Source organism: Schistocerca gregaria, chromosome 2 (genome assembly GCF_023897955.1).
Source record: "Schistocerca gregaria isolate iqSchGreg1 chromosome 2, iqSchGreg1.2, whole genome shotgun sequence".
NCBI lineage: Eukaryota > Metazoa > Arthropoda > Insecta > Orthoptera > Acrididae > Schistocerca > Schistocerca gregaria.
The window spans coordinates 635,268,190-635,294,814 of NC_064921.1; the positions used below are offsets into that span (position 1 = coordinate 635,268,190).

At 40.6% G+C, this 26,625-nt stretch overlaps 1 protein-coding gene across 2 annotated transcripts in view; it reads left to right on the top strand.

Annotated features, from left to right (window-relative positions):
- Positions 1-26,625, top strand: part of LOC126334660 (run domain Beclin-1-interacting and cysteine-rich domain-containing protein) — a 203,552-nt gene that overhangs the window by 142,747 nt on the left and 34,180 nt on the right. For both annotated transcript variants that reach the window (XM_049997119.1, XM_049997120.1), the window contains exon 9: positions 11,172-11,314. In XM_049997119.1, the coding sequence (XP_049853076.1) occupies positions 11,172-11,314 (143 nt within the window). The remainder of the gene's footprint in view (positions 1-11,171; positions 11,315-26,625) is intronic.

Genomic DNA, 26,625 nt, shown 5'->3' on the forward strand with positions numbered 1-26,625 from the left:
CTTCATAGATGAATTTCTAGATAGATAATGTATCTGTGGTTAGGTTACTTTTATCAAATTTTGTTGTAAAATAAGATTTTAAAAAGGTCCAGTTATATTAATGGCTGCTGTGTAAGTAGCAGTAGCAGCAACCAGCGACATGGGGTACCCAGAAACATTTTGCTGGCGCGCCCAAGCTGCCAGATTCACGTGTGTGCAGCAGGCCTGGGGGCGGCAAACCAGCTTATCTGAGCTGAGCGGCAATTTCGGGGGAGGGGGCAAATTCACATTCTTGAGGAAAAAAAACTTCTTTCACAAAGCACCTAGCATCCAGCGCACATCAGTCTATCAATTATTCGTATGATTTTGAAACGCACCCCTGCTGGTTTTTGGACTTTTTGGACACATTCTAAGTTGATCTCTGAATGAATTATAAGTTGATTTTTGAATGCATGCATAGTGTACATGTTGTCTTGGCCAAGGGAATCCTCGTCGCATCTAGAAATGAACTTTCCTGCAGAAAAAACGGGACGGGGCTATACGAGCTAAGCAGAATAAAGCAATTGGTGAATGCCAACTGCTGCTTGTTTATGTGGTTGATTCAGTTTGCAAATGTTCATCGTTGTTATAATTACTAGTGAAATCCAAAGATTCAGACTACCAGAGTGGAAACAAACGACTAACAGGAATAACAGGTAAGAAAGATTATGTATTATCTTCTCGGTGTATCCAAGAAAGTGAAATTCTGACAGAAAATTTTTGGACAGATCACTACACTAGACAGGGCCAGTTGTAGTCCCCAGCTAGCAGCCACATAAGTTCCATTCTGGGAGTAGAGCGGAAAACTTATTGTACGAACACGTAATGACGCCTAACCAGAGAATAATCGCTGGATAACTAAACTGGTGATTGTGGCAGGGTTAGTAAAGGTAACTGGAGAATGAGTTTTGACAGTGGTAGTAATAGTTACAGAGTTAGTGATGACGAGATTGTTTGTCAGAACGAGGAAGGAGAAGAAACAGGGACATCACACAAATTATAGAAGAATATGACTATTCCAAATTTATACAAAAATTTCATTCTACCACTTTTCTGTCTCGTGCATGAGAAACTGAAGTGTATGAATGAAATGTGAAACTATTTCCTAACATAAAGCTTTCTGATTGTAGAAGGCCAAATGGGTATTTAGTATTGGTACTTCGTGAATTATATTGCCATACTATAAAAATGATCATTATTGCCAAAACAATCTCGCTTATTTGGTGTGTGTTAAAATTGCTGAAATATTACAAAGGCCTGTTTTGTTTTATCCAGCACACAGTGATAAAATAGACTTAATTAGATCAAGAAACCACACCAGTCTTGGGTAGATTCGTATTGACAGCTTTTTCAGTATTAGATGACGGCATTTTGAGTTTTCATGCAGCAAAACATGTGACGAGCTTTGATGAGGTAATAGTTCTTTTGCAGAAAGGAAAGCATTTCGAGTTTTCATGCAGCAAAACGTGTGATGAGCTTTGATGAGGTAATAGCTCTTTCGCAGAAAGGAAAGCATGCCTGTAAAGCTGTAGCAAGATTAGAGAGAAAAATCGCTAGGACCTAAGAACTGAATAAATGTGTACTGTCTTGCCTGTCTCTTGTCTTCACTGGTTTTAGGTAACCTATATTTAATTTTATGTCACAGAGAAAGCATGTTATTAGCTAATAGGCAATAAAGAGTCCAGATTTTCTGATGAGTTCTTGTTCTCCTGGTTACAAATAATCCCATCAATTATTAACTGCGATTTTTTTTTTTAAAAAAAGAGGTAAAGAACCAAACATGATGTAATTCAGTACTGATACTTCAAGAAAATCTACGTACCAAAAAGCTTAATACCAGGTCGAGGCCTACGTCATTGGGAATCTGGACATACGAATGTGCGCTTTAAGGTGAACTATGCATTTTAGAATGGTTCACAAAATTCTGACACTCTTGGGGGTATCCTCTGATGTCTTGTTTCTTTTATGACATAATGTAAGAAAGATCTTTTAATGTTTTACACCTACGAACAGACGGGCTTCCTAAGTCATGGCAGCTGCGCAAGTGTGGCAACACCTCTTCCCTGGCGCTCTCTGGCAATTGCTGAAATGTTTCTAACAGGTCGCGAGAAAATATTGTGAATGGTGCTTTGAAAAGCGTTACTTTTAAAGTAATTTTCCTTTTACGTAAGTTGACCTATGTGTGAGAATGTACCATGAATTTCTTAAATCACAGAGCATTGGATTGTTGTTTAAAAATCAACTCTTTGATGATGAGCCATTTAGAAGAATTTTGAACCCAGAAGATCAGAGATTTATGTCAGTATTAAAAATTTTACTGCCATATTTGTGTGATGTATCTTAAAGTGTAACATGCAGTCAACAGATCAACTTTATATGTGGGAGCTTAGTTTCTCTTGTAGCTTATTAATCTTAGAGACAAATATTATGTGCGAAAGCTTTGCTTTTCTTGTAGCAACACTATGTATATTAACTTAAAACATAAAATTTCCTGTTGGTGGAATTCGAATTTATACTTTCGTAATATGAAAATAAGCAGCGTAATGTTGCTGCACATCAAAGATATTTCCAAAGCGTGTCGTCGTCCGCCCCCCCCCCCCCTCCCCCGCCGAGTTTCATTTTCTAAAGTACCGCTGCTGTATTAAACCATATCCATTATTCAAAGGCTCAATAAGTTTTACAGTTCCGACAGAAAGTATACTGTGACTTACTACAGTAAAAGTGTATTTTCATCCAGGAGAAAATATATTTTTAACTGGGTGACTTTATCTGAATTAAACTTACTGATATTTGGTGAACTGCTCACATCCATGTCACCTGTATTCTGTTCCTGTGCAAAATGACGTCCCGAGACACCTGACCTGTTACAGTTCCTCTGTCAAAGACATGCAGGGGTGTACGTGCACCAATCATAACCACGACCTCCATACAGGTCCCTTTCAAGGACATTAAGGGGTTTTTATCTGGTTCCTTGTTCACACCAGATGAAAACCCGGCGAGAATCGCTGTTGAGACTATACTTGGACTCGTCTGTGAACATAATGTGGGACCACCGTTCCAATGACCATGTACCGTATTCTTGACACCAGGCTTTAAGGGCTCTCCTATGACCTGGGGTCAGTGGAATACACATGAACAAACAAGATCCCAGCTTAGGTATTACCAAAATCTCGAATGGCTCTGCATATAACATGCTTCAGGATGTTAGCCTGATGTCAATATTTGGTTTGTGTTGTTTTGTGGTAATATGTCCAACAGTTAGTCTTGTGGTACCCTGGTAAGTATGACATGTTGTGTTTTTGGAATGATATTTTGACATACCAACATCATAAATTTCATGTTATATTTTCTTGGAAATTCAGTGGACAGATTTTGTGTGTAGCAGACAAACGTGTGGTTCCTGAAGAGGGCCAGCAGACTTTTCAGTAGTTGCATGGGCAACAGTCTGGATGATTGACTGATCTGGTCCAGTAACACTGGCATCCTCATGGGTAAAATATTCCGGAGGTAAAATAGTTCCCCATTCGGATCTCAGGAAGACGTCGTAATCAGGAGAAAGAAAACTTTTGGTCAGGTGAACATAGGGTTATAAATACAAAATCAAATAGGGGTAATGCAGGAGTAGGTTTAATAATGAATAAAAAAATAGGAGTGCGCGTAAGCTGCTACAAACAGCATAGTGAACACATTATTGTGGACAAGATAGACACAACGCCCACGCCTACTATAGTAGTACAAGTTTATATGCCAACTAGCTCTGCAGATGATGAAGAAATTGATGAAATGTATGATGATATAAAGGAAATTATTCAGGTAGTGAAGGGAGACGAAAATTTAATAGTCATGGGTGACTGGAATTCGTCAGTAGGAAGAGGAAGCAAAGGAAACATAGTAGGTAAATATGGATTGGGGCTAAGAAATGAAAGAGGAAGCTGCCTGGTAGAATTTTGCGCAGAGCATAACTTAATCATAGCTAACACTTGGTTCAAGAATCATAAAAGGAGGTTGTATACATGGAAGAATCCTGGAAATACTAGAAGGTATCAGATAGATTATATAATGGTAAGACAGAGATTTAGGAACCAGGTTTTAAATTGCAAGGCACTTCCAGGGGCAGATGTGGACTCTGACCACAATCTGTTGGTTATGAACTGTATATTAAAACTGAAGAAACTGCAAAAAGGTGGGAATTTAAGGAGATGGGACCTGCATAAGCTGAAAGAACCAGAGGTTGTACAGAGTTTCAGGGAGAGCATAAGGGAACAATTGACAGGAATGGGGGAAAGAAATACAATAGAAGAAGAATGGGTAGCTTTGAGGGATGAAGTAGTGAAGGCAGCAGAGTATCAAGTAGGTAAAAAGACGAGGGCTGCTAGAAATCCTTGGGTAACAGAAGAAATATTGAATTTAATTGATGAAAGGAGAAAATATAAAAATGCAGTAAATGAAGCAGGCAAAAAGGAATACAAACGTCTAAAAAATGAGATCGACAGGAAGTGCAAAATGGCTAAGCAGGGATGGCTAGAGAACAAATGTAAGGATGTAGAGGCTTATCTCACTACGGGTAAAATAGATACTGCCTACAGGAAAATTAAAGAGACCTTTGGATATAAGAGAATTACTTGTATGAACATCAAAAGCTCAGATGGAAACCCAGTTCTAAGCAAAGAAAGGAAGGCAGAAAGGTGGAAGGAGTATATAGAAGGTTTATACAAGAGCGATGTACTTGAGGACAATATTATGGAAATGGAAGAAGGTGTAGATGAAGACGAAATGGGAGGTAAGATACTGCGTGAAGAGTTTGACAGAGCACTGAAAGACCTGAGTCGAAACAAGGCCCCCGGAGTAGACAACATTCCATTAGAACTACTGACGGCCTTGGGAGAGCCAGTCATGGCAAAACTCTACCAGCTGGTGAGCAAGATGTATGAGACAGGCGAAATACCCTCAGACTTCAGGAAGAATATAATAATTCCAGTCCCAAAGAAAGCAGGTGTTGACAGATGTGAAAATTACGGAACTATCAGTTTAATAAGTCACAGCTGCAAAATACTAACGCAAATTCTTTACAGGCGAATGGAAAACCTGGTAGGAGCCGACCTTGGGGAAGATCAGTTTGGATTCCATAGACATGTTGGAACAAGTGAGGCAAAAGTGACCGTAAGACTTATCTTAGAAGCTAGATTAAGGAAGGGCAAACCTACGTATCTAGCAGACTTACAGAAAGCTTTTGACAATGTTGACTGGAATACTCTCTTTCAAATTCTGAAGGTGGAAGGGTAAAATACAGGGAGCAAAAGGTTATTTACAATTTGTACAGAAAGCAGACGGCAGTTATAAGAGTCGAGGGACATGAAAGGGAAGCAGTGGTGGGGAAGGGAGTGAGACAGGGCTGTAGTCTATCCCCGATGTTATTCAATCTGTATATTGAGCAAGCAGTAAAGGAAACAAAAGAAAAATTTGGAGTAGGTATTAAAATCCATGGAGAAGAAATAAAAACTTTGAGGTTTGCCGATGACATTGTAATTCTGTCAGAGACAGCAAAGGACTTGGAAGAGCAGTTGAATGGAATGGACAGTGTCTTGAAAGGAGGGTATAAGATGAACATCAACAAAAGCAAAATTAGGATAATGGAATGTAGTCGAATTAAGTCTGGTTATGCTGAGGGAATTAGATTAGGAAATGAGACACTTAAAGTATTAAAGGAGTTTTGCTATTTGGGGAGCAAAATAACTGATGATGGTCGAAGTAGAGAGGATATAAAATGTAGACTGGCAATGGCAAGAAAGCGTTTCTGAAGGAGAGAGATTTGTTAACATCGAGTATCGATTAAAGTGTCAGGAAGTTGTTTCTGAAAGTATTTGTATGGAGTGTAGCCATGTATGGAAGTTAAACATGGACGATAATAGTTTGGACAAGAAGAGAATAGAAGCTTTTGGAATGTGGTGCTACAGAAGAATGCTGAAGATTAGATGGGTGGATCACATAACTAATGAGGAGGTATTGAATAGAATTGGGGAGAAGAGGAGTTTGTGGCACAACTTGACTAGAAGAAGGGAACGGTTGGTGGGACAGGTTCTGAGGCATCAAGGGATCACTAATTTAGCATTGGAGGGCAGCGTGAAGGGTAAAAATCGTAGAGGGAGACCAAGAGATGAATACACTAAGCAGATTCAGAATGATGTAGGCTGCAGTAAGTACTGGGAGATGAAGAAGCTTGCACAGGATAGAGCAGCATGGAGAGCTGGATCAAACCAGTCTCAGGACTGAAGGCCACAACAACAACATTTATTTCCTTTTCCAAATTTCTCCTTGTTTTCCTTGAGGCTGCTCATTGTATAGATTGAATAACGTTGGGGATAGGCTACAACCTTTTCTCACTCCCTTCTCAGCCACTTCTTTTTTAACCGCCATCTGTTTTCTGTACAAGTTGTAAATAACCTTTCACTCACTGCTATCTTCAGAATTTGAAACAGTGTGTTCCAGTCAACATTGTTAAATGCTTTCTCTAAGTCTACAGGCGCTATAAATGAAGGTTTTCCTTTCCTTATTTTCTAAGATAAGTCATAGGGCCAGTATAGCCTCATGTACTCCATTTCTCCAGATTCCAAACTGATTCTTCCTGAGGTCAGCTTCTATCAATTTTTCCATTCTGTATTCTTCTGTAAAGAATTTGTGATAGTGTTTTGCAACTATGACTTATTAAACTGATTATTCAGTAATTTTCACTCCTATCAACAACTACTTTCTTAGAAATTGGAATTTTTACATTGTCCTTGAAGTCTGAGGGTGTTTCACCTGTCTCAGGCATCTTGCCCACCTTATGGAAGAATTTGTCATGGCTGGCTCTCCCAAGGCTATCAGTAGTTCTGATGGAATGTTGTTTACTCCCAGGGCCTTGTTTTGACTTTCGTCTTTCAGTGCCAAATTCCTCTCACAGTATCATATTTCTCATCTTATCCGCATCTACATTCTCTTCCCTTTCTATAATATTGCGTTCAAGTTCCTCTCCATTGTATAAATGCTCTATATACTCCTCCCTTCTTTGCTTAGGACTGGTTTTCTATCTGATTTCTTGTTATTCATGCAGCTGCTTCTCTTTTCCCCAAAGGCCTCTGTAATTTTGTTGTAGATGGTCTCTGTCTTTCCCCTAATGAGATATGCTTCTAAATACTTCCATTTGTCCTCTAGCCATTCCTGTTTACCTTTTTCCAGTTCCTGTGAGTTTCAGTTTTTAGGCTTTGTATTCCCTTTTACCTGCTTCATTTGCTGCATTTTTTATATTTTCTCCTTTCATCAGTTAAATTCAGTATCTCCTGTGTCATCCACATCTTTGTAATAGGTATTGTATTTTTACCTATTTGATCCCCTCTGCCTTCACTGTTTCATCTCTCAAAGCTACCCATTCATCTTATTCCGTATTATTTTCCCTTGTTGTAATCAGTTGTTGCCTAATACCCTCTCCGAAACTCTCAATAACCTCTGGTTCTTTCAGCTTACCCAGGTCTCATCTCCTTAATTTCCTACGTTTTTGCGCCGGCCACTGTGGCCGAGCAGTTATAGGCGCTTCAATCTGGAACCGCGTGACTGCTACAGTCGCAGGTTCAAATCCTGCCTCTGGCATGGATGTGTGTGATGTCCTTAGGTTGGTTAACTTTAAGCAGTTCTAAGTTCTAGGGGACTGATGACCTCAGACGTTAAGTCTCTTAGTGCTCAGAGCCATTTGAACCTACCTTTTTGCAATCTCTTCATTTCTTTACCAATAAATTGTGGTCAGAGTCCCCATCTGCCCCTGGAAATGTCTTACAAATTAAAATCTGGTTCTGAAATCTATCTCACCTTTGTAAAATCAATCTGAAACCTTCTGGTGTCTCCAAGTCTGTTCCACACATACAAACTTCTTTCATGATTCCAAAACCAAGTTTTAGCAATGATTAAATTATGCTCTGTGAAAGTTCAACCAGATGGTTCCCTTTCATTCTTTTCCCCCAGTCCATATTCATCTACTTTTTCCTTATCTTCCTTTTCCTACTATCAAATTCCAGTCCCCCACCACAATTAAATTTTCGTCTTCCTAATGATCTGAATAATTTATTATTATTATTATTATTTTACATTTTTTCAATCTCTTCATCATCTGCTGAACTAGTTGGCATATAAACTTGTATTCCAATGGTAGATGTGGGCTACATGTCTCCCGTGGCTAAAGTGCGTTCACTATGCTGTTCATAATAATAGCCTATTTTTGTATCCATTATTAAAGCCAATCCTGCATTACCACTATTTGATTTTGTATTCACCTGGCCAGAAGTCCTGTTCCTCCTGCCAGCAGATTTCACAAATTCACACTGTATCTAACTTCAGCCAATCCATTTCCCTTTTTAAATTTTCTGGCTTACCTGACCAATTAAGGGATCTAACATTTCACACTCTGATCCATAGAATGCCAGTTTTATTTCTCCTTATGACAGCATCCTTCTGAGTAGTCCCTGCCTGGAGAACTGAATGGGGGATTATTTTACTTCCAGAATAATTTACCCAAGAGGACGACATCATAATTTAACTATTCTGTAGAGCTGCTTGCTCTTGGGATAAATTATGGCTGTTGTTTCCCCTTGCTTTGAGCCATTCACAGTACCAGCACAGTAAGGCCATTTTGGTCAGTGTTACAATCTAGTGAATCATCCAGACAGTTGCCCCTGCAACTGCTGAAAAGATGCTGCCTCTCTTCAGGAACCACATGTTTGCCTGGCCTCTCAACAGATACCTCTCGGATGTAGTTGCACATAGTGTACTGCTGTCTGTATTGCCGAGGCATGCAAGTCACCCCACTGACAGCAAGGTCCATGGTCCATGAGGGACTAAAAGTCTTGATAGTTGAACAACAACAGAACAAGCAGATAACATTCAGTTCGTAGAGGTAGTGGAAGAAGTAGGCAAGCCAATAGTTTCAAAAGAAGCAGAAATAGACCCTTTAACTGCAATTATGCAAAAAGAAGCTTTAATTGTTGCATAATTGCAGTTAAAGGTTCTATTTCTGCTTGATCTGAAACCATCCACTCACTCTAAGAACTGAATGTTATCTGTTTGTCCTCTTTATGATTTAATTTGGGATCTAGTTTTAACCATAACACAACACAGTTCATTTACTGCACAAATATTGTTCCCAATAGTATCCACAGTTAATCCTGAACACTTCTTATACAAAGCACAGACATGGAAACAACACACAAAATAAATGTTAATTAGAAGATACACAAATCAGTATAATTACCTCACCTTTAAAAATTACTTACAGTCTAACTAACAAGGAAATTAAATTCTAATACTACTAGTATAAGATCTTGCCCATCTACTGCTAGAAGAAAGATGGAGTGAGGAAAATGAATTATGGTGAAATCCTGCTTTGATTGTAAGCTGTTGCAGCTTGTAATCCACTTGATGGACCAGGCATCTCTGCTCCCTGCAGCTTCCCTCCACCAAGATGGATTCATGTAACAAAAATACAATGAACTTTTGCCACAACTCTGTCCATACTCTTTACTTTCAATTACAGTAATATCATCTTGGGAGCCAATAAAGAATATCACTGTAGCTGAGCGTAACCGCCTAGCTGTGTGTGTGTGTGTGTGTGTGTGTGTGTGTGTGTGTGTGTGTACATTGGTGTTTTGAAAGTAATAAAATGAGAAGAAATAAGTAAAAGTGAACTAATATTTTAACCAGTGTTGATGTTCAGCCTTCTAAGTATTTGCTATCATCTGATCCAAGTTAACTTTAAATGCGAACATTTTTAGGTTAGGCTTTACCGTGACTGTTACTGACATTAAATGAAACAACAAGTTTACTGTTACCAGTCACGGTGACTGGTAACAGTAAACTTGTTTCATTTAATGATCCAAGTTACTTGGGAGCAGACTGCAAATATTCTTATGCGATGCAAACAGTGTTCCAGATTTGTATCCTAAAAAGTGTCAGGAATCTGAATGGTGGTTCATCCAAGGGCATAGTCTTTGTCCATACTATACTAAACTTGCATAACCTTTCTGCAGCCTCACAATCTACATGGCATAGGTCTGTAGATTCATGTAGAATGGTAATCAGTATCTGCCATCTACCTTTTAACTTTTGAACAACAGCAACTATATTCTGAAAGCAATTATGAACAATCTCTTTACTGTCTGCCTACTGATATCAATGTGATTATGCAGTCGCATACATTTAAAGTTCACTCAGCATAAAATCCCCTTATGGCAGATGTTAACCATGATCTGAAATTACAATGGCTTATGAATGATATCAACTACTTATCTCTAAAGTATTCACAGTAGAAGTCTCCTTATCTTAGTCTTCTTTATTACTGCACAATTGCCCAGAGTAAAGCCTTGCACACCACAGAACTTCCAGCTATCTCGCAGCCAAAGTTTTTCATCCAGTTTTATATCGTTGGTGAGCTGTGTCTACTGCAAATGTTTAATTATTTCCCCCTCAGTCCTCTACAGGGTGCACTGACCTCACATTCATGAACAGAAACTCTCAGTCCACTTGCAGCTGGTGTGTTGGAACATAAAGAAATCTGATAATTTCTTTTAGTCTGTGATAGTCGACATAGAATCAAGCTGAATGGAATGGTTAATTCAAGAAAGTGACAAGAGATTGATATACTTATTTATCATAAATATTTTATCAATAATGTTCAAATGAGATGCATTATTTCAGGATATTGTATCCAAAGTAAGGGCAGAATTTTATTATTATTTATTTGTTATTTTATTTTAGTTATTATTTTATTTATTTATTTTATTATTAATAATAATTTGTTTGTGGAAGTGCTCTCTTTCTCCCTCCTCTCTCTCTTTCATGTTGTTTATTCTGATTTTCTATAGGTGTTTCATAACTAAGATTCAGGAGGAGGTAGCCTTAACAGTTTTTTGATCAGCTCAGTAGTTCCTTTATATTTTAATTTTAGAACAAATAGGAATCTTTGAAAAGATGGAGGAAAATATACAATTTCACTTACAAAAATTTGTAAATGTTTCATATAAAAATATTTACAGATTCTGAAATGAAATAGCTTTCTTCATGTATAATTTATTTGGAATGGAGATCTTCATTATTAATTGATAAATTTTCATTTTCTTTTCTTTCTTCCACAGTTACTCCCTCTTCCAACAAGTTGGCCTATCAGCCCTGATGAAGCAGAAGATATGGATATGCACTTAGCAACTCCCCTCAGGGGAACTATGGAGTGGGCACCACCTCGTCCACAGGTCATCTTCACTCCTCATCCACCGCCTGTGTAAGTCTTTCATGTTGTTGATATTATTTAATGTTGTTGCATGAGAGGCAGTTTGTTTAGCAACCTTATCAGATAATGTTAAGGGAGATGTTGGTATCAGTGCATACTTGATGTTTCAGATTGTTGTTATGTGATGAAACACTGGGGGGAAAAGAGTAACACGGCATTGAGCCAAATTGAAACTGGTGCACAGTTATGATATAATGTATGAATAAAACTGATGAATCGATGCAAAGGAATTGTGTGCTATTCATTACATGTAAAGCATTTGCTCCATCAGCGATCAGTGAAGTTGTCCGTACTGGATTCATTGCTCAAAAACTGACTGTAGAGTGTCACTTATATTGATTTTGTGGGCAAGTGCTCACCACATGTTTGTCATATCACACCAGATAATATGCTCTAGAGAATATGCATACCATAGAAAGCACTTAAGGACAGAAAATTTCTAGATACCTTGAACCTACTACTCACACTGTCAGAGGAAGTCCATCCACTATTCCTGTCATTGTAATTAGTAGGATGTCCCGTGCCTAAAATTTTCATATTATGGTAAGAAGTCTTTGAAAAAATAAGTAACTCTTTGAATATGATTTCGTAGACTTTCCCGGCGTAATAACTGCTGATATTCTTCACGGGTTTGCAGCCGGATCATTTCGTCCTCCAGACACAATATTTCGGCGGACCAGCTGGCCGCCATCCTCAGGTGAGTTAATGCTGGTGCACTGCCTCGCCGGAACTGAGTTCCAGCCACAACGACGGAAACCTTTATACACCACAAACCGTTCACCGCGCATGCGCGAGAAAGATAGCGCCTCCTGGCGGTAAGAAGACACGCAGCGCGCCGGTGGAGAAAGACGGCGGAAACGATAAATCGCATCAGGAAGGATCCAAAGATCGAAAAGAAGAACGTTTTTGTTTAATGTCCGACAACATCGGATTCCATATTTTGCTTAGAGGAAAACCTCTATCCCTGTTAATAATATTGCTTGCTAATCTGATTTCAATAGATTCTTTAAGAATACATTCCCAATAGCGAGAAGCAGGAGAGATCAATTGTGTCCTGTCGTACATCATTCTGTGTCCCTCGTTAAGGCAATGTTCCGCCACTGCAGATTTCTCGGGCTGGAGCAACCGAGTGTGCCGATGATGTTCCACACACCGGTCCTTAATCGTTCGAATAGTCTGACCAATGTACTTCTTTCCACAGTGACACGGGATTTCATATACACCGGGTTTCCTTAAACCCAAATTATCCTTAACTGAGCCGAGAAGGGCTCTAGTCTTGGCCACCGGCGTAAAAACACTTTTAATATCATATCTCCTTAGAATTCTTGAAATTTTAGATGATATACTTCCCGCAAAGGGTAAATAAGCAACAGCTACAAAAGTATCCTCTATAGGCTCGCGTGACGGACCAAACTGAAGAGCACGGCATATTTGTTGTTCCGTATATCCATTCTGTTTGAAAACAGTTTTCAAATGGTCAAGTTCTTCTTTCAAATGTTCCTCGTCAGAAATGGCATAAGCTCTTTTTACCAAAGTCCGCAAAACTCCACTACGTTGGTGTGGTGGATGACAGCTGGTCGCATGAAGATAACGGTCAGTATGAGTAGGCTTCCGATACACACTGTGTCCGAAAGTCCCATCGTCCTTTCTTTCAACCAAAACATCAAGAAATGGAAGTTTGCCATCACTTTCAATTTCCATGGTAAACTGAATGCTCGGATGTAGACAATTAAAGTGATCCAAAAAACGATTCAAGGCATCAATTCCATGCGGCCAAACCATAAAAATGTCATCAACATATCTGAAAAAACACTTAGGTTTAAGAAACGAAGTTTTGAGTGCCATGTCCTCAAAGTCTTCCATAAAAAGGTTGGCGACTATGGGGGAGAGGGGACTCCCCATAGCCACTCCGTCAGTTTGCTCAAAATATACATCATTAAAAAGGAAATACGTCAAAGTCAACACATGACGACATAACTTGGTGGTTTCTTCATCTAATTTCTCACTGATTAGTGACAGGGACTCTTCAAGAGGAACCCGAGTAAAAAGAGAAATAACATCAAAGCTGACAAGCAAGTCAGAAGGACCAGAGTATAATGATTTTAATCGTCGAATGAAGTCAGACGAATTAGATATGTGATGTTCACATTTTCCCACATATGGCCTGAGGACCGAAGCTAAATATTTGGCCAAATTATAGGTAGGGGCGCCCAAGTTGCTGACAATGGGACGCAGAGGAATACCACTCTTATGTATTTTGGGTAAACCATACAATCTCGGAGGAACCGCCGCACCAGGATGAAGTTTCTTGATGACATCACTAGGTAAAGAGCTCTTCTTTAAAAGTGAGAGAGTCTTTCGTTTTATACAATCCGTGGGATCATTTTTGATTTTCCGATAGGCCGATTCCTGTAGCAAAAGATCCATTTTGGCAACATAATCCTCACGTGCGAGAATAACCGTGGCATTGCCTTTATCAGCCGGAAGAATGATTAGATCCCGATTTTCTCTCAGAGACCGAATAGCAGCCCTTTCACAAGATGGAATATTATTCCTTGGAGGTGGAGTTCGACGAAGTTTATAGGCAACCTCCTGCCTGATCTCTTCTGCCCTGTCCTCAGGAAGGCGGGCCACAGCTTGTTCTACAGCACAAATAAAATCCGTAATAGGAGTCCTCTTGGGAGTAGGTGCGAAATTTAACCCTTTTTTCAAAACAGATAATGTAGCAGGAATTTGATGAAGCTGTGGCCCGCCTTCCTGAGGACAGGGCAGAAGAGATCAGGCAGGAGGTTGCCTATAAACTTCGTCGAACTCCACCTCCAAGGAATAATATTCCATCTTGTGAAAGGGCTGCTATTCGGTCTCTGAGAGAAAATCGGGATCTAATCATTCTTCCGGCTGATAAAGGCAATGCCACGGTTATTCTCGCACGTGAGGATTATGTTGCCAAAATGGATCTTTTGCTACAGGAATCGGCCTATCGGAAAATCAAAAATGATCCCACGGATTGTATAAAACGAAAGACTCTCTCACTTTTAAAGAAGAGCTCTTTACCTAGTGATGTCATCAAGAAACTTCATCCTGGTGCGGCGGTTCCTCCGAGATTGTATGGTTTACCCAAAATACATAAGAGTGGTATTCCTCTGCGTCCCATTGTCAGCAACTTGGGCGCCCCTACCTATAATTTGGCCAAATATTTAGCTTCGGTCCTCAGGCCATATGTGGGAAAATGTGAACATCACATATCTAATTCGTCTGACTTCATTCGACGATTAAAATCATTATACTCTGGTCCTTCTGACTTGCTTGTCAGCTTTGATGTTATTTCTCTTTTTACTCGGGTTCCTCTTGAAGAGTCCCTGTCACTAATCAGTGAGAAATTAGATGAAGAAACCACCAAGTTATGTCGTCATGTGTTGACTTTGACGTATTTCCTTTTTAATGATGTATATTTTGAGCAAACTGACGGAGTGGCTATGGGGAGTCCCCTCTCCCCCATAGTCGCCAACCTTTTTATGGAAGACTTTGAGGACATGGCACTCAAAACTTCGTTTCTTAAACCTAAGTGTTTTTTCAGATATGTTGATGACATTTTTATGGTTTGGCCGCATGGAATTGATGCCTTGAATCGTTTTTTGGATCACTTTAATTGTCTACATCCGAGCATTCAGTTTACCATGGAAATTGAAAGTGATGGCAAACTTCCATTTCTTGATGTTTTGGTTGAAAGAAAGGACGATGGGACTTTCGGACACAGTGTGTATCGGAAGCCTACTCATACTGACCGTTATCTTCATGCGACCAGCTGTCATCCACCACACCAACGTAGTGGAGTTTTGCGGACTTTGGTAAAAAGAGCTTATGCCATTTCTGACGAGGAACATTTGAAAGAAGAACTTGACCATTTGAAAACTGTTTTCAAACAGAATGGATATACGGAACAACAAATATGCCGTGCTCTTCAGTTTGGTCCGTCACGCGAGCCTATAGAGGATACTTTTGTAGCTGTTGCTTATTTACCCTTTGCGGGAAGTATATCATCTAAAATTTCAAGAATTCTAAGGAGATATGATATTAAAAGTGTTTTTACGCCGGTGGCCAAGACTAGAGCCCTTCTCGGCTCAGTTAAGGATAATTTGGGTTTAAGGAAACCCGGTGTATATGAAATCCCGTGTCACTGTGGAAAGAAGTACATTGGTCAGACTATTCGAACGATTAAGGACCGGTGTGTGGAACATCATCGGCACACTCGGTTGCTCCAGCCCGAGAAATCTGCAGTGGCGGAACATTGCCTTAACGAGGGACACAGAATGATGTACGACAGGACACAATTGATCTCTCCTGCTTCTCGCTATTGGGAATGTATTCTTAAAGAATCTATTGAAATCAGATTAGCAAGCAATATTATTAACAGGGATAGAGGTTTTCCTCTAAGCAAAATATGGAATCCGATGTTGTCGGACATTAAACAAAAACGTTCTTCTTTTCGATCTTTGGATCCTTCCTGATGCGATTTATCGTTTCCGCCGTCTTTCTCCACCGGCGCGCTGCGTGTCTTCTTACCGCCAGGAGGCGCTATCTTTCTCGCGCATGCGCGGTGAACGGTTTGTGGTGTATAAAGGTTTCCGTCGTTGTGGCTGGAACTCAGTTCCGGCGAGGCAGTGCACCAGCATTAACTCACCTGAGGATGGCGGCCAGCTGGTCCGCCGAAATATTGTGTCTGGAGGACGAAATGATCCGGCTGCAAACCCGTGAAGAATATCAACTCTTTGAATAGTTGTTACTCACCATATAGTGGAGATCCTGAGTCTTAGGTACCTGCCTTCAGAAAAGTTGGTGTTGAATGATTTACTGTGCTGCATTCTACATTGGCATGACAACCAACAAGCTGTCTGTCCACATGGATGGCCAACGACAAACTGTGGCCAAGAAACATCTGTACCATTCAGTTGCTGAGCGCACCACCCAACACGATGTTATTCATTGCAGTGAATGCTTCACAGCCTATGCCATCCAGATCCTTCGCACCAACATTAGCCTGTCTAAAGTGTGCAGATGGGAACTCTTCCTGCAATATTCCACCAACATACCCACAGTCTTTTTACTTCTCTCCTTTTCCGCTACCCCCTGCCCCCAATCTCCTTCTACCTTCCCAGCTACACCTATCTACCCTACCCTCATTCCACCTCATCACTGTGTACTCCAACAAGCAGCACTTTACCATCCCTCACTCCTACCCTGCTCTTCCTCCCCTTCCCCACCCCAGCCTCATCCCTATTCCCACCACCTGGTTGCTTCTCCCATCAGCTCGCAGTCTGGCCTCAGCAGCCAGAGACTGTAGTCATGAGTGTGAGAGTTGCATTTGCATATGTGTTTTGTGTGTGTGTGGGGGAGGGGGGGGTGGGGGGGGGGTGTTGTCAATTTCCATTGAAGGCCTTGTTGGCCAGAAGCTTACTTTATGACAGTCCTATTGTTGATTGTTGCACCTATCTGTGACACAGCATCTCTGCTATATGGTGAGAAGCAGCTATCCTTTTCATAATAATGTCCTATTTCATCCTGGATTATCTTGATAATATTTTTATTCAACTTGCAGGTGTTTTCTCCTGTCTCCTGTGAAATAGTAATCACACACTAGTCCTAGTGGTATTTCTGCTTCACCATCCAATACTGAAAATTTATTTTGGGATCTTCTTCCAGTGCCTTTGAAGAATTCTCCTTAATGTAATTGATAATTCTGAAATGGCATATGGCGTCCTGTCCACATTGATTTTAAATTTAATATGATACTGGTAGTTCATAGGTGGAATGCAATAATGGAAGAATAACTAAGCTACAAACACACACACACACACACACACACACACACACACACACACACACACACACACACACACAATTGTCAGGGTTTACTTTATTATTCGGACACTGCAGTCCAATAGAAATGAAGGGTTTTGTTTGGTTTAATGGGTGAGAAGAGAGTGGTGAATGCCAGAGGAATGGAGAGAGAGATGTAGCTGACAGCTGGGAGGAAGAACTGGCAAGAGAACACTGAAATATTTCAGTGGTGAACTACTCTGGCCAGGCAGGGAAATTGGGTCATGGGGAGTGGGTGTGGAGTGGGAGACAGGACAAGAAGAGAAGGGAGACACTGTAGAGGAAAGTGTGAGTGTATGATAATGGGGTGAATTGTGATGCATTGGGAATTGGGGGAGAGTGTGGCAGAAATTGTGGCCAGGACACATGCATGATCAAAGGATGTGTTATGAAGATAACTCCCATCTACAAAATTCTGAGAGGCTGCTATTAGGAGGGATGCTAAAGGAATGGTGAAGCCATTAAAGTCATGCATGTTGTGCTCAACAGTGTGTTCTGCCAGTGGATGATCAACTTTGCCACTGGGCATAGTGACACTCATCCAGGTGAACAGCTGGGTTATGAAAGTTAAAACAGAGTTGATGCAAATTGAAGAACCGAAGAAACTGGTACACCTGCCTTATATCATGTAGGGCCCCTGCGAGCATGCAGAAGTACCACAACATGACATGGCATGGACTCGACTAATGTCTGAAGTAGTGCAGGAGGGAATTGACACCGTGAATTCTGCAGTGCTGTCCATAAATCCATAAGAATATGAGGGGGCGGAAATCTCCTGTGGACAGCACATTGCAAGGCATCACAGATATGCTTCATAGTGTTCATGTCTGGGGAGTCTGGTGGCCAGCAGAACTGTTTAAATTCAGAAGAGTGTTCCTGTAGCCACTCTGTAGCAATTCTGGACATGTGGGGTTCCACATTGTCCTGCTGGAATTGCCCAAGTCCATCGAAATCCACAGTGGACATGTATGGATGCAGGTGATCAGACAGGATGCATATGTACATGTATCTGTCAAGAGTCTATGTAGACGTATCAGGGGTCCCATATCATTCCAATGGCAACGCCCCACACCATTAAAGAGCCTCCACCAGCTTGACAGTCCCCTGCTGACATGCAGGATCCACAGATTCATGAGGTTGTCTTCATACCCGTGCATGTCCATTCACTCACAGAATTTGAAACGACTCATCTGACCAGACAACATGTTTCCAGTCATCAACAGTCCAATGTCAGTGTTGATGGGCCGAGAAGGGGTGTAAAGCTTCCTGTCATGCAGTTATCAAGGGTACACGAGTGGGCCTTCAGCTCCAAAGGCCCATATTGATGATGTTTCATTGAATGCTTTGTTGCTGACACTTGTTTATGGTCCATCATTGAAATCTGCAGCAGTTTGCAGAAGAGTTGCACTTCTGTCATGTTGAATGAGTCTCTTCAGTCATCTTTGGTCCCTCTGCCCAGGGACTGGGTGTTAATGTTGCCCTGGTCATTTCATCATCATCATCCTCATCCATGAAAGTGGCTAGATTGGGCTGTGTAAAACAATTGGACTGTGTAAAAATTGGGACTTTTGTATGGGTGCTGATGACTGTGCAGTTGAGCGCGCCACAAACCAATCATCATCATCTTTGGTGCTGTTCTTGCAGGATCTTTTTCCAGCCAAAGTGATGTCAGAGATTTGATGTTTTACCAGATTCCTGATATTCACGGTATGCTTATGAAATGGTTGTATGGGAAAATTCCCAGTTCATCCCTACCTTGGAGGTGCTGTCCCACATTGCTCATGCACTAACTGTAAAAACCACTTTCAAACTGACTTAAATCTTCATAACCTGCCATTGTTGCAGCAGTAAGCGATCTGACAACTGCAACAGACACTTGTCTAAAATAGGTGTTGCTGATCTCAGTGCAGTATTTTGCCTGTTTACATACCTCTGCATGTGAATATGCATGCCTATACCAGTTTCTTTGGCACTTTAGTATGTGCTGTAATGATTTTCACATATGAACCTGCCTATGATATGGTAGTATAAGCCTGTGACAGAACTGGAATAGAATATGTTGGGTGTATAAGATTGCTCTTGTACCTGGGATTCCACAGGAACTATGACCCATGTTGCGAAAGGTTGGCCATAGGTGTGGTAAGTGGATGGGCCATGTGTTTTGTAGATTGGATGGACAACAAAATACCACATGGAGAGAGATGGGAAGGATATTCCTGATTTCTGATGATGATGCTGATTCTGATTCTGATGATGTCCTGGCAGAGTGGTTAAGTTGTTCAGTTTGCAGTGACACTGGGTAATAAGGGGTGCCCTTTCATAGCTGGTTTCTGGGAATGGATCTAGGATTAAGGGAATTAGTGGATATGACAAAAAAATCTGTTTGCAGACCAGATTTGCAAGGTAGTGCCCATCTGTGAAGGCCGCTTCCTACATAAGCAACAAAAGTGACTGATGGCACATGACTGCTTCAGACGACGAAAACCGCTGCAGGTGTGGTTATGGCAGTGTCCTATGTGGATGACATCAGTGTTGCTGCCTGTTCTCTGCTACAACTAGTGACGTTTGAATGCAAACATGTTTGAATCTTGTTGCTGCAGCACACACGACATTGAGAGCAACAGCCATGTGTCTTCTCAGCAAAGCAGTGGAGCGGACGCGATGGCAGCTATAAAATACACATCATCTGATATTAAGAAAATTTTTCAGTGAAAAAAAATTTGATTCTTCCGCATCTTATAGCTTGGTATCTTTGCTTGATAAAGGTCTGAATATATTTTCATTATTTGTCATAGTTACTGTGCTGCACGAAACTGAGTGCATGGCTGCACGAAATTTTTAAGAATTTGTAGAAATAAATCACATTGCTTAGACTTTCCATATAGTTCATTTAAAACCATACATTATTGTGTATGAAATGTAAGCAGTATATTTAAAGTTGACACTGGGATGAAACTTCTTTTCATTCTTGAGATGTTGGTAGTTATATCCACGGACGGGTCGCTCATATCGCATTCGAATCCTTTATGGTTGTAAAAATCATTGTACCTCATAAACAGTTCAAGATATCAAAACAACGTTTTTTGGGTTGGGGTTGTATTGTTTTTGGGGAGGAGAGTAGACAGTGAGGTCGTCGGTCCCATCGGATCAGGGAAGGACAGGGAAGGAAGTCAGCTGTGCCCTTTCAAAGGAACCATCATGGCACTTGCCTGGAGCAATTTACTGAAATCAGGATGGCCAGACGCGGGGTTGAACCATCGTCCTTCTGAATGCAAATCCAGTGTGCTAGTCACTGTGCCACCTCGCTCGGTGACGTTTTAAGGAAACGACAGCATGCGGAAAGGACTATTTTATTGCATGATAAACACTTGATAGTTTTTTATTAACACACGGGCAGAGCGAAAACAAGACTCCCTATCAATTACCCCATGATAATTTTGATAGCCAAAGAGAAAGAAACAGGTACACAGGGTATCAAAGTGACCAGCGTTTTGCACAAAAATATTTAACTGCTTAAAAGTAATCAGGGTAATGAAGGCAAATTAATGAGTTGATGAGAAATTGAAATATTTCACGAAAAGCTGAAGCCAAGCTATGTTAATTAAGTGTCAGAAAGTTTATCTGTTCAAGGTGTAGCTATTTTGCACATAAAAAGATACATTGGGGTGGTATTTAAATGTCAAAAAGGCTTCCTTTAAATCAAGTACAAAATTTAGAATTTTTGAGAACAGAAGACTTTAAGGAGGCAAATGATGAGTCCTTAAGATCCTGCTTTCTTAATAAAACGTGAAATTAAAAATGAAAGAAATTGGTCAATTATTTTTTGAAATGATTTGTGTAAAAGAAATAAATAAATCAGAGAATTGTTCTACATGCCTTTGAATGATGCTCAAAATCATAAACAGAAAATGAGATGCATCAAATGTTTCCCTAATATTTTTTTATTTCAGACTTTTAGACAAATTATTTCACAAAACATTTGAGTTTCTTTTCAAAACTTTTGTATGCTTTACTTTTATAGACATTTTAGATTACCTAGAACACTTGGCCTTAACACTGACTGCTGACGAATTACGTTCACAACATCAATATCTGTAAAATTTTGTGGTTGTCAATTGTAATTTATTAGGAAGTTAATGTATGGGATGTACTGGGATAGGTGTGTATACACTTAAAGATCAAGTACTTTGGCAAGACCTGAAAAATACACTTAGCAATGCAGTATAAACAGTATACATAAAACTTAGTATACAGAAATGTCACTGAGCCAGGTAAAATATAGGTAGTAGCTGGGATTGAACCAAGTACCATTTCGTAGCTGCAATCACAGCCTGGAAACGCTGCCATTATACCACAACTAGCTCATGGTTGTTCAGCTTATTCTTTATATTTACGTAGTCAATCACTCTTCCACATTTATCGGCTGTTAAAAGTTCTTGATCATGTGAAAAATATTACCTTTAATTTATTGATGTTGAATGCTCCTCTGCTCATTCATGTGTATTCAAAGAATGTGTCTAGTGATAATAGTTGATGATACAAATTATGAAATTATCCAAAAAGATCCCTCCTTTAGTAAATATAATGCATAGCATTCCTTTTTGTTTTATTTTCATACATAAAGCTAATTTTTTAGCCTTACTCTCCAGCTACAGTATTCTACAATTTAGGGATGCTGTTTTACAGAAACAGCCAGTCAGCTATAAGTAGCCATCTTGTAGCGCGAGATCGTCACTCGCATGCAGGACAACTGAGCTTTTCGCGCGATGCTGCTGCCTGCATATCCAGTTGTCACTCGCTGTTGGTCACTTGTGACGCATACATAGGACACGGCCTAAGAACTTCACCGTACTGGCCAACAAATTGATCATCACTGCAGATGCATCATGCATAAGCAGACAATATGGGAGAGACTTGCTGCTGTGAAAGCTGTGGCATCTAACAAAGTGGGGCAGTGCTGATGTTTGGTGGGCCTCAGATAAACGAAGGCTTTTATGGAGCCATCATAAAGTTGCCATTCATCCTTAGTTGTTGCCTAGCAATATATGTATTTATTTTCTCACCCATGCAGTGTCCATTTTTGCCCAATAATCTGAGGAAAACACCCATGTATAAGAAGGGTAGCAGAAGTGACTCGCAAAACTATTGCCCAATATCTTTGACATCCATCTGTTGCAGGATTTATAAAATAACATGCGCTCACAAACATCATGAGTTATCTTGAACAGAATTATGTTCTCAGTCCTAACAAGTATGGATTCCGCAGACAGGTCAAGCAAAACCATACTTGTGCTTTTCTCATATCATGTCTTGAGACCCATGCGTCAGGGCAATCAGTTAGATGCAGTATTTCTTGACTTTCGTAAAGCATTTAACTGAGGAGCAAAAGTATTAACAAAAGTATGAAAATATGGGTTATAAAATGAAATTTTAAACTGGATTGATGGTTACGTGGTGAGGAGGGTGCAGCCTCCCCAGGAAACTGTTTTATGACATTTGTTATTTCAGTTTATATATAAATAAACTGGCAGACAATATTAACAGTAAGCTGAGGCTCTTTATAAATGATGTGGTTATGTATAATTAAACACTCTCTGAAAGAAAGCTACACAGATATGTAGGCTGGTAGTGATAAGATTTTAAACTTGTGCAAAGGTTGGCAACTAACTTCAAATGTTTATAAATGTAAAAGTGTGCATGTCACATTTTAGAATTGGAATGAATGATCACCTAGACTCAGTTGTAGATAAAGCAGGTGGTAGACTTTGGTTTACTGGTCAGATACTTGCAAAATTAGCGAGTTTGTGGAACAGACTGCTTACAAAACTCATGTGACCCATTCGAGAATGTATACAAAGAAGGGCAGCTTGAATGATCACACAGGTTTGTTTGATTCCCAGCAGAATCTTACTGAAATAATCAACTGGAACATGCTTCCAGATGGATACCAACTATTATTCAAAAACCTACTTACAAATTTTCAAGAAACAGCATTGAGTGAGTCGTCTAAAAAGATGCTACAACCCTCATCACATCTCTTCCTATTAAAGTAGTAAATTATTAATACTTCTCATTATTTCTTAGTGGGCCTACCGTTATTGTTAGGCAAAAACAGTGTTCAAATCATTGGACACACTCTTCAGTGGATTTCTGAAACCTCCATCTCATAGTGAAGTGTAATTCTCAGTCAACACTATCCCTTATTGCAATCACATTTTAAAATAAATGTGGCTGAACTCATGGGACTTACCAAACAGAAGTGCTGGCAGGTCGATAGACACACGAACAAACACAAACACAAACATACACACAAAATTCTAACTTTTGCAACCAGCGGTTGCTTCTTCAGGAAAGAGGAAGGAGAGGAAAAGACGAAAGGCTGTGGGTTTTTAAGGGAGAGGGTAATGAGTCATTCCAATCCCGGGAGTGGAAAGACTTACCTTAGGGGGGAAAAAAGGACAGGTGTACACTAGCGCGTGCACACACACACACACACACACACACACACACACACACACACACACACACACATCTGCGCATACACAGGCACAAGCAGACATTTGTAAAGGCAAAGAGTTCGGGCAGAGATGTCAGTCGACGCGAAAGTACAGAGGCAAAGAAGTTGTTGAAAGACAGGTGAGGTATGATCGGCGGCAACTTGAAATTAGCGGAGGTTGAGGCCTGGCGGATATCGAGAAGAGAGGATATACTGAAGGGCAAGTTCCCATCTCAGGAGTTCTGACAGGTTGGTGTTAGTGAGAAGTATCCAGATAACTCAGACGGTGTAACACTGTGCCAAGATGTGCTGGCCGTGCACCAAGGCATGTTTAGCCACAGGGTGATCCTCATTACCAACAAACACTGTCTGCCTGTGTCCATTCATGCGAATAGACAGTTTGTTGCTGGACATTCCCACATAGAAAGCTTCACAGTGTAGGCAGGTCAGTTGGTAAATCACGTGGGTGCTATCACACGTGGCTCTGCCTTTGATCGTGTACACCTTCCGGGTTACAGGACTGGAGTAGGTGGTGGTGGGAGGGTGCATGGGACAGGTTTTACACCGGGGGCAGTTACAAGGGTAGGAGCCAGAGGGTGGGAAGGTGGTTTGGGGATTTCATAGGGATGAACTAAGAGATTACAAAGGTTAGGTGGATGGCGGAAAGACACTCTTGGTGGAGTGGGGAGGATTTCATGAAGGATGGATCTCATTTCAGGGCAGGATTTGAGGAAGTCGTATCCCTGCTGGAGAGCCACATTCAGAGTCTGATACAGTCCTGGAAAGTATCCTGTCACAAGTGGGGCACTTTTGTGGTTCTTCTGTGGGAGGTTCTGGGTTCGAGGGGATGAGGAAGTGGCTCTGGTTATTTGCTTCTGTACCAGGTCAGGAGGGTCTTTAAGGGATGCAAAAGCTGTTTTCAGGTTGTTGGTGTAATGGTTCAGGGATTGCGGACTGGAGCAGATTCGTTTGCCACGAAGACCTAGGCTGTAGGGAAGGGACCGTTTGATGTGGAATGGGTGGCAGCTGTCATAATGGAGGCACTGTTGCTTGTTGGTGGGTTTGATGTGGACGGACCAAGAAGGCTTCCTCTAAGCAACCCATGAATAGATTGGCGTACAAGGGGGCCATCCTGGTACCCATGGCTGTTCTCTTTAATTGTTGGTATGTCTGTCCATCAAAAGTGAAGAAGTTGTGGGTCAGGATGTAGCTGGCTAAGGTAATGAGGAAAGAGGTTTTAGGTAGGGTGGCAGGTGATGGGCGTGAAAGGAAGTTCTCCATCGCAGCGAGGCCCTAGACGCGCGGAATATTTGTGTATAAGGAAGTGGCACCAATGGTAACAAGGATGGTTTCCTGGGGTAACAGATTGGGTAAGGATTCCAGGTGTTCGAGAAAGTGGATGGTGTCCATGATGAAGGATGGGAGACTGCATGTAATGGGTTGAAGGTATGTTGCCGTTAGTAAATCATACTTAAATTATTTATCAGATTCATTGTGTTCAAAGTGCAATGCTAGAGCAAAAGTGTATCAAAAACTTCAGTTTGCTTGGCATTTTGATCACTATATAGAACTGTACTAAAAATAAAAGACTCAACATTTATTATGCATTAGAAATGTAACTTTTAAATGTTTTATTGAAATAGTAAACCTAGAATACAACATTTTTTCTTATGAAACATACAACAACATTTTGGTGTACGTTTTTCTTCTTGTAGAAGCACCTCGTGATAGTCCATGTTCAGATGTTACAGATTAAAAAAAGAGACTTTAGAATGTTATTCATAATAGCATCACATACATTCACACTCATTCCCATTGTGTTACTAGGAAGTTGGAAAAGTGAAAAATGGAAAGAAAAAAACCACATTTTTCAGGACAAAGTAAGGCCTGACATCCTATATATCACTGCCTTGTGCCACCATGAACCATGGACCTTGCCGTTGGTGAGGAGGCTTGTGTGCCTCAGCGATATAGATAGCCGTACCGTAGGTGCAACCACAACGGAGGGGTATCTGTTGAGAGGCCAGACAAACATGTGGTTCCTGAAGAGGGGCAGCAGCCTTTTCAGTAGTTGCAGGGGCAACAAGCTGGATGATTGACTGATCTGGACTGCGAACAGCTGAAAGCAAGGGGAAACGACTTCCGTAATTTTTCCCGAGGGCATGCAGCTTTACTGTATGATTAAATGATGATGGCGTCCTCTTGGGTAAAAAATTCTGGAGGTAAAATAGTCCCCACATTCGGATCTCCGGGTGCGGACTACTCAAAAGGATGTCGTTATCAGGAGAAAGAAAACTGGCGTTCTACGGATTGGAGCGTGGAATGTCAGATCACTCAATCGGGCAGCTAGGTTAGAAAATTTAAAAAGGGAAATGGATAGGTTAAAGATAGATATAGTGGGAATTAGTGAAGTTCGGTGGCAGGAGGAACAAGACTTCTGGTCAGGTGACTACAGGGCTATAAACACAAAATCAAATAGGGGTAATGCAGGAGTAGGTTTAATAATGAATAGCAAAATAGGAATGCGGGTAAGCTACTACAAACAGCATAGTGAACGCATTATTGTGGCCAAGATAGATACGAAGCCCACACCTACTACAGTAGTACAAGCTTATATGCCAACTAGCTCTGCAGATGACGAAGAAATTGAAGAAATGTATGATCAAATAAAAGAAATTATTCAGATAGTGAAGGGAGATGAAAATTTAATAGTCATGGGTGACTGGAATTCGGTAGTAGGAAAAGGGAGAGACGGGAACGTAGTAGGTGATTATGGACTGGGGCAAAGAAATGAAAGAGGAAGCCGCCTGGTAGAATTTTGTACAGAGCACAACTTAATCATAGGTAACACTTGGTTCAAGAATCACAAAAGAAGGCTGTATACATGGAAGAATCCTGGAGATACTAAAAGGTATCAGATAGATTATAT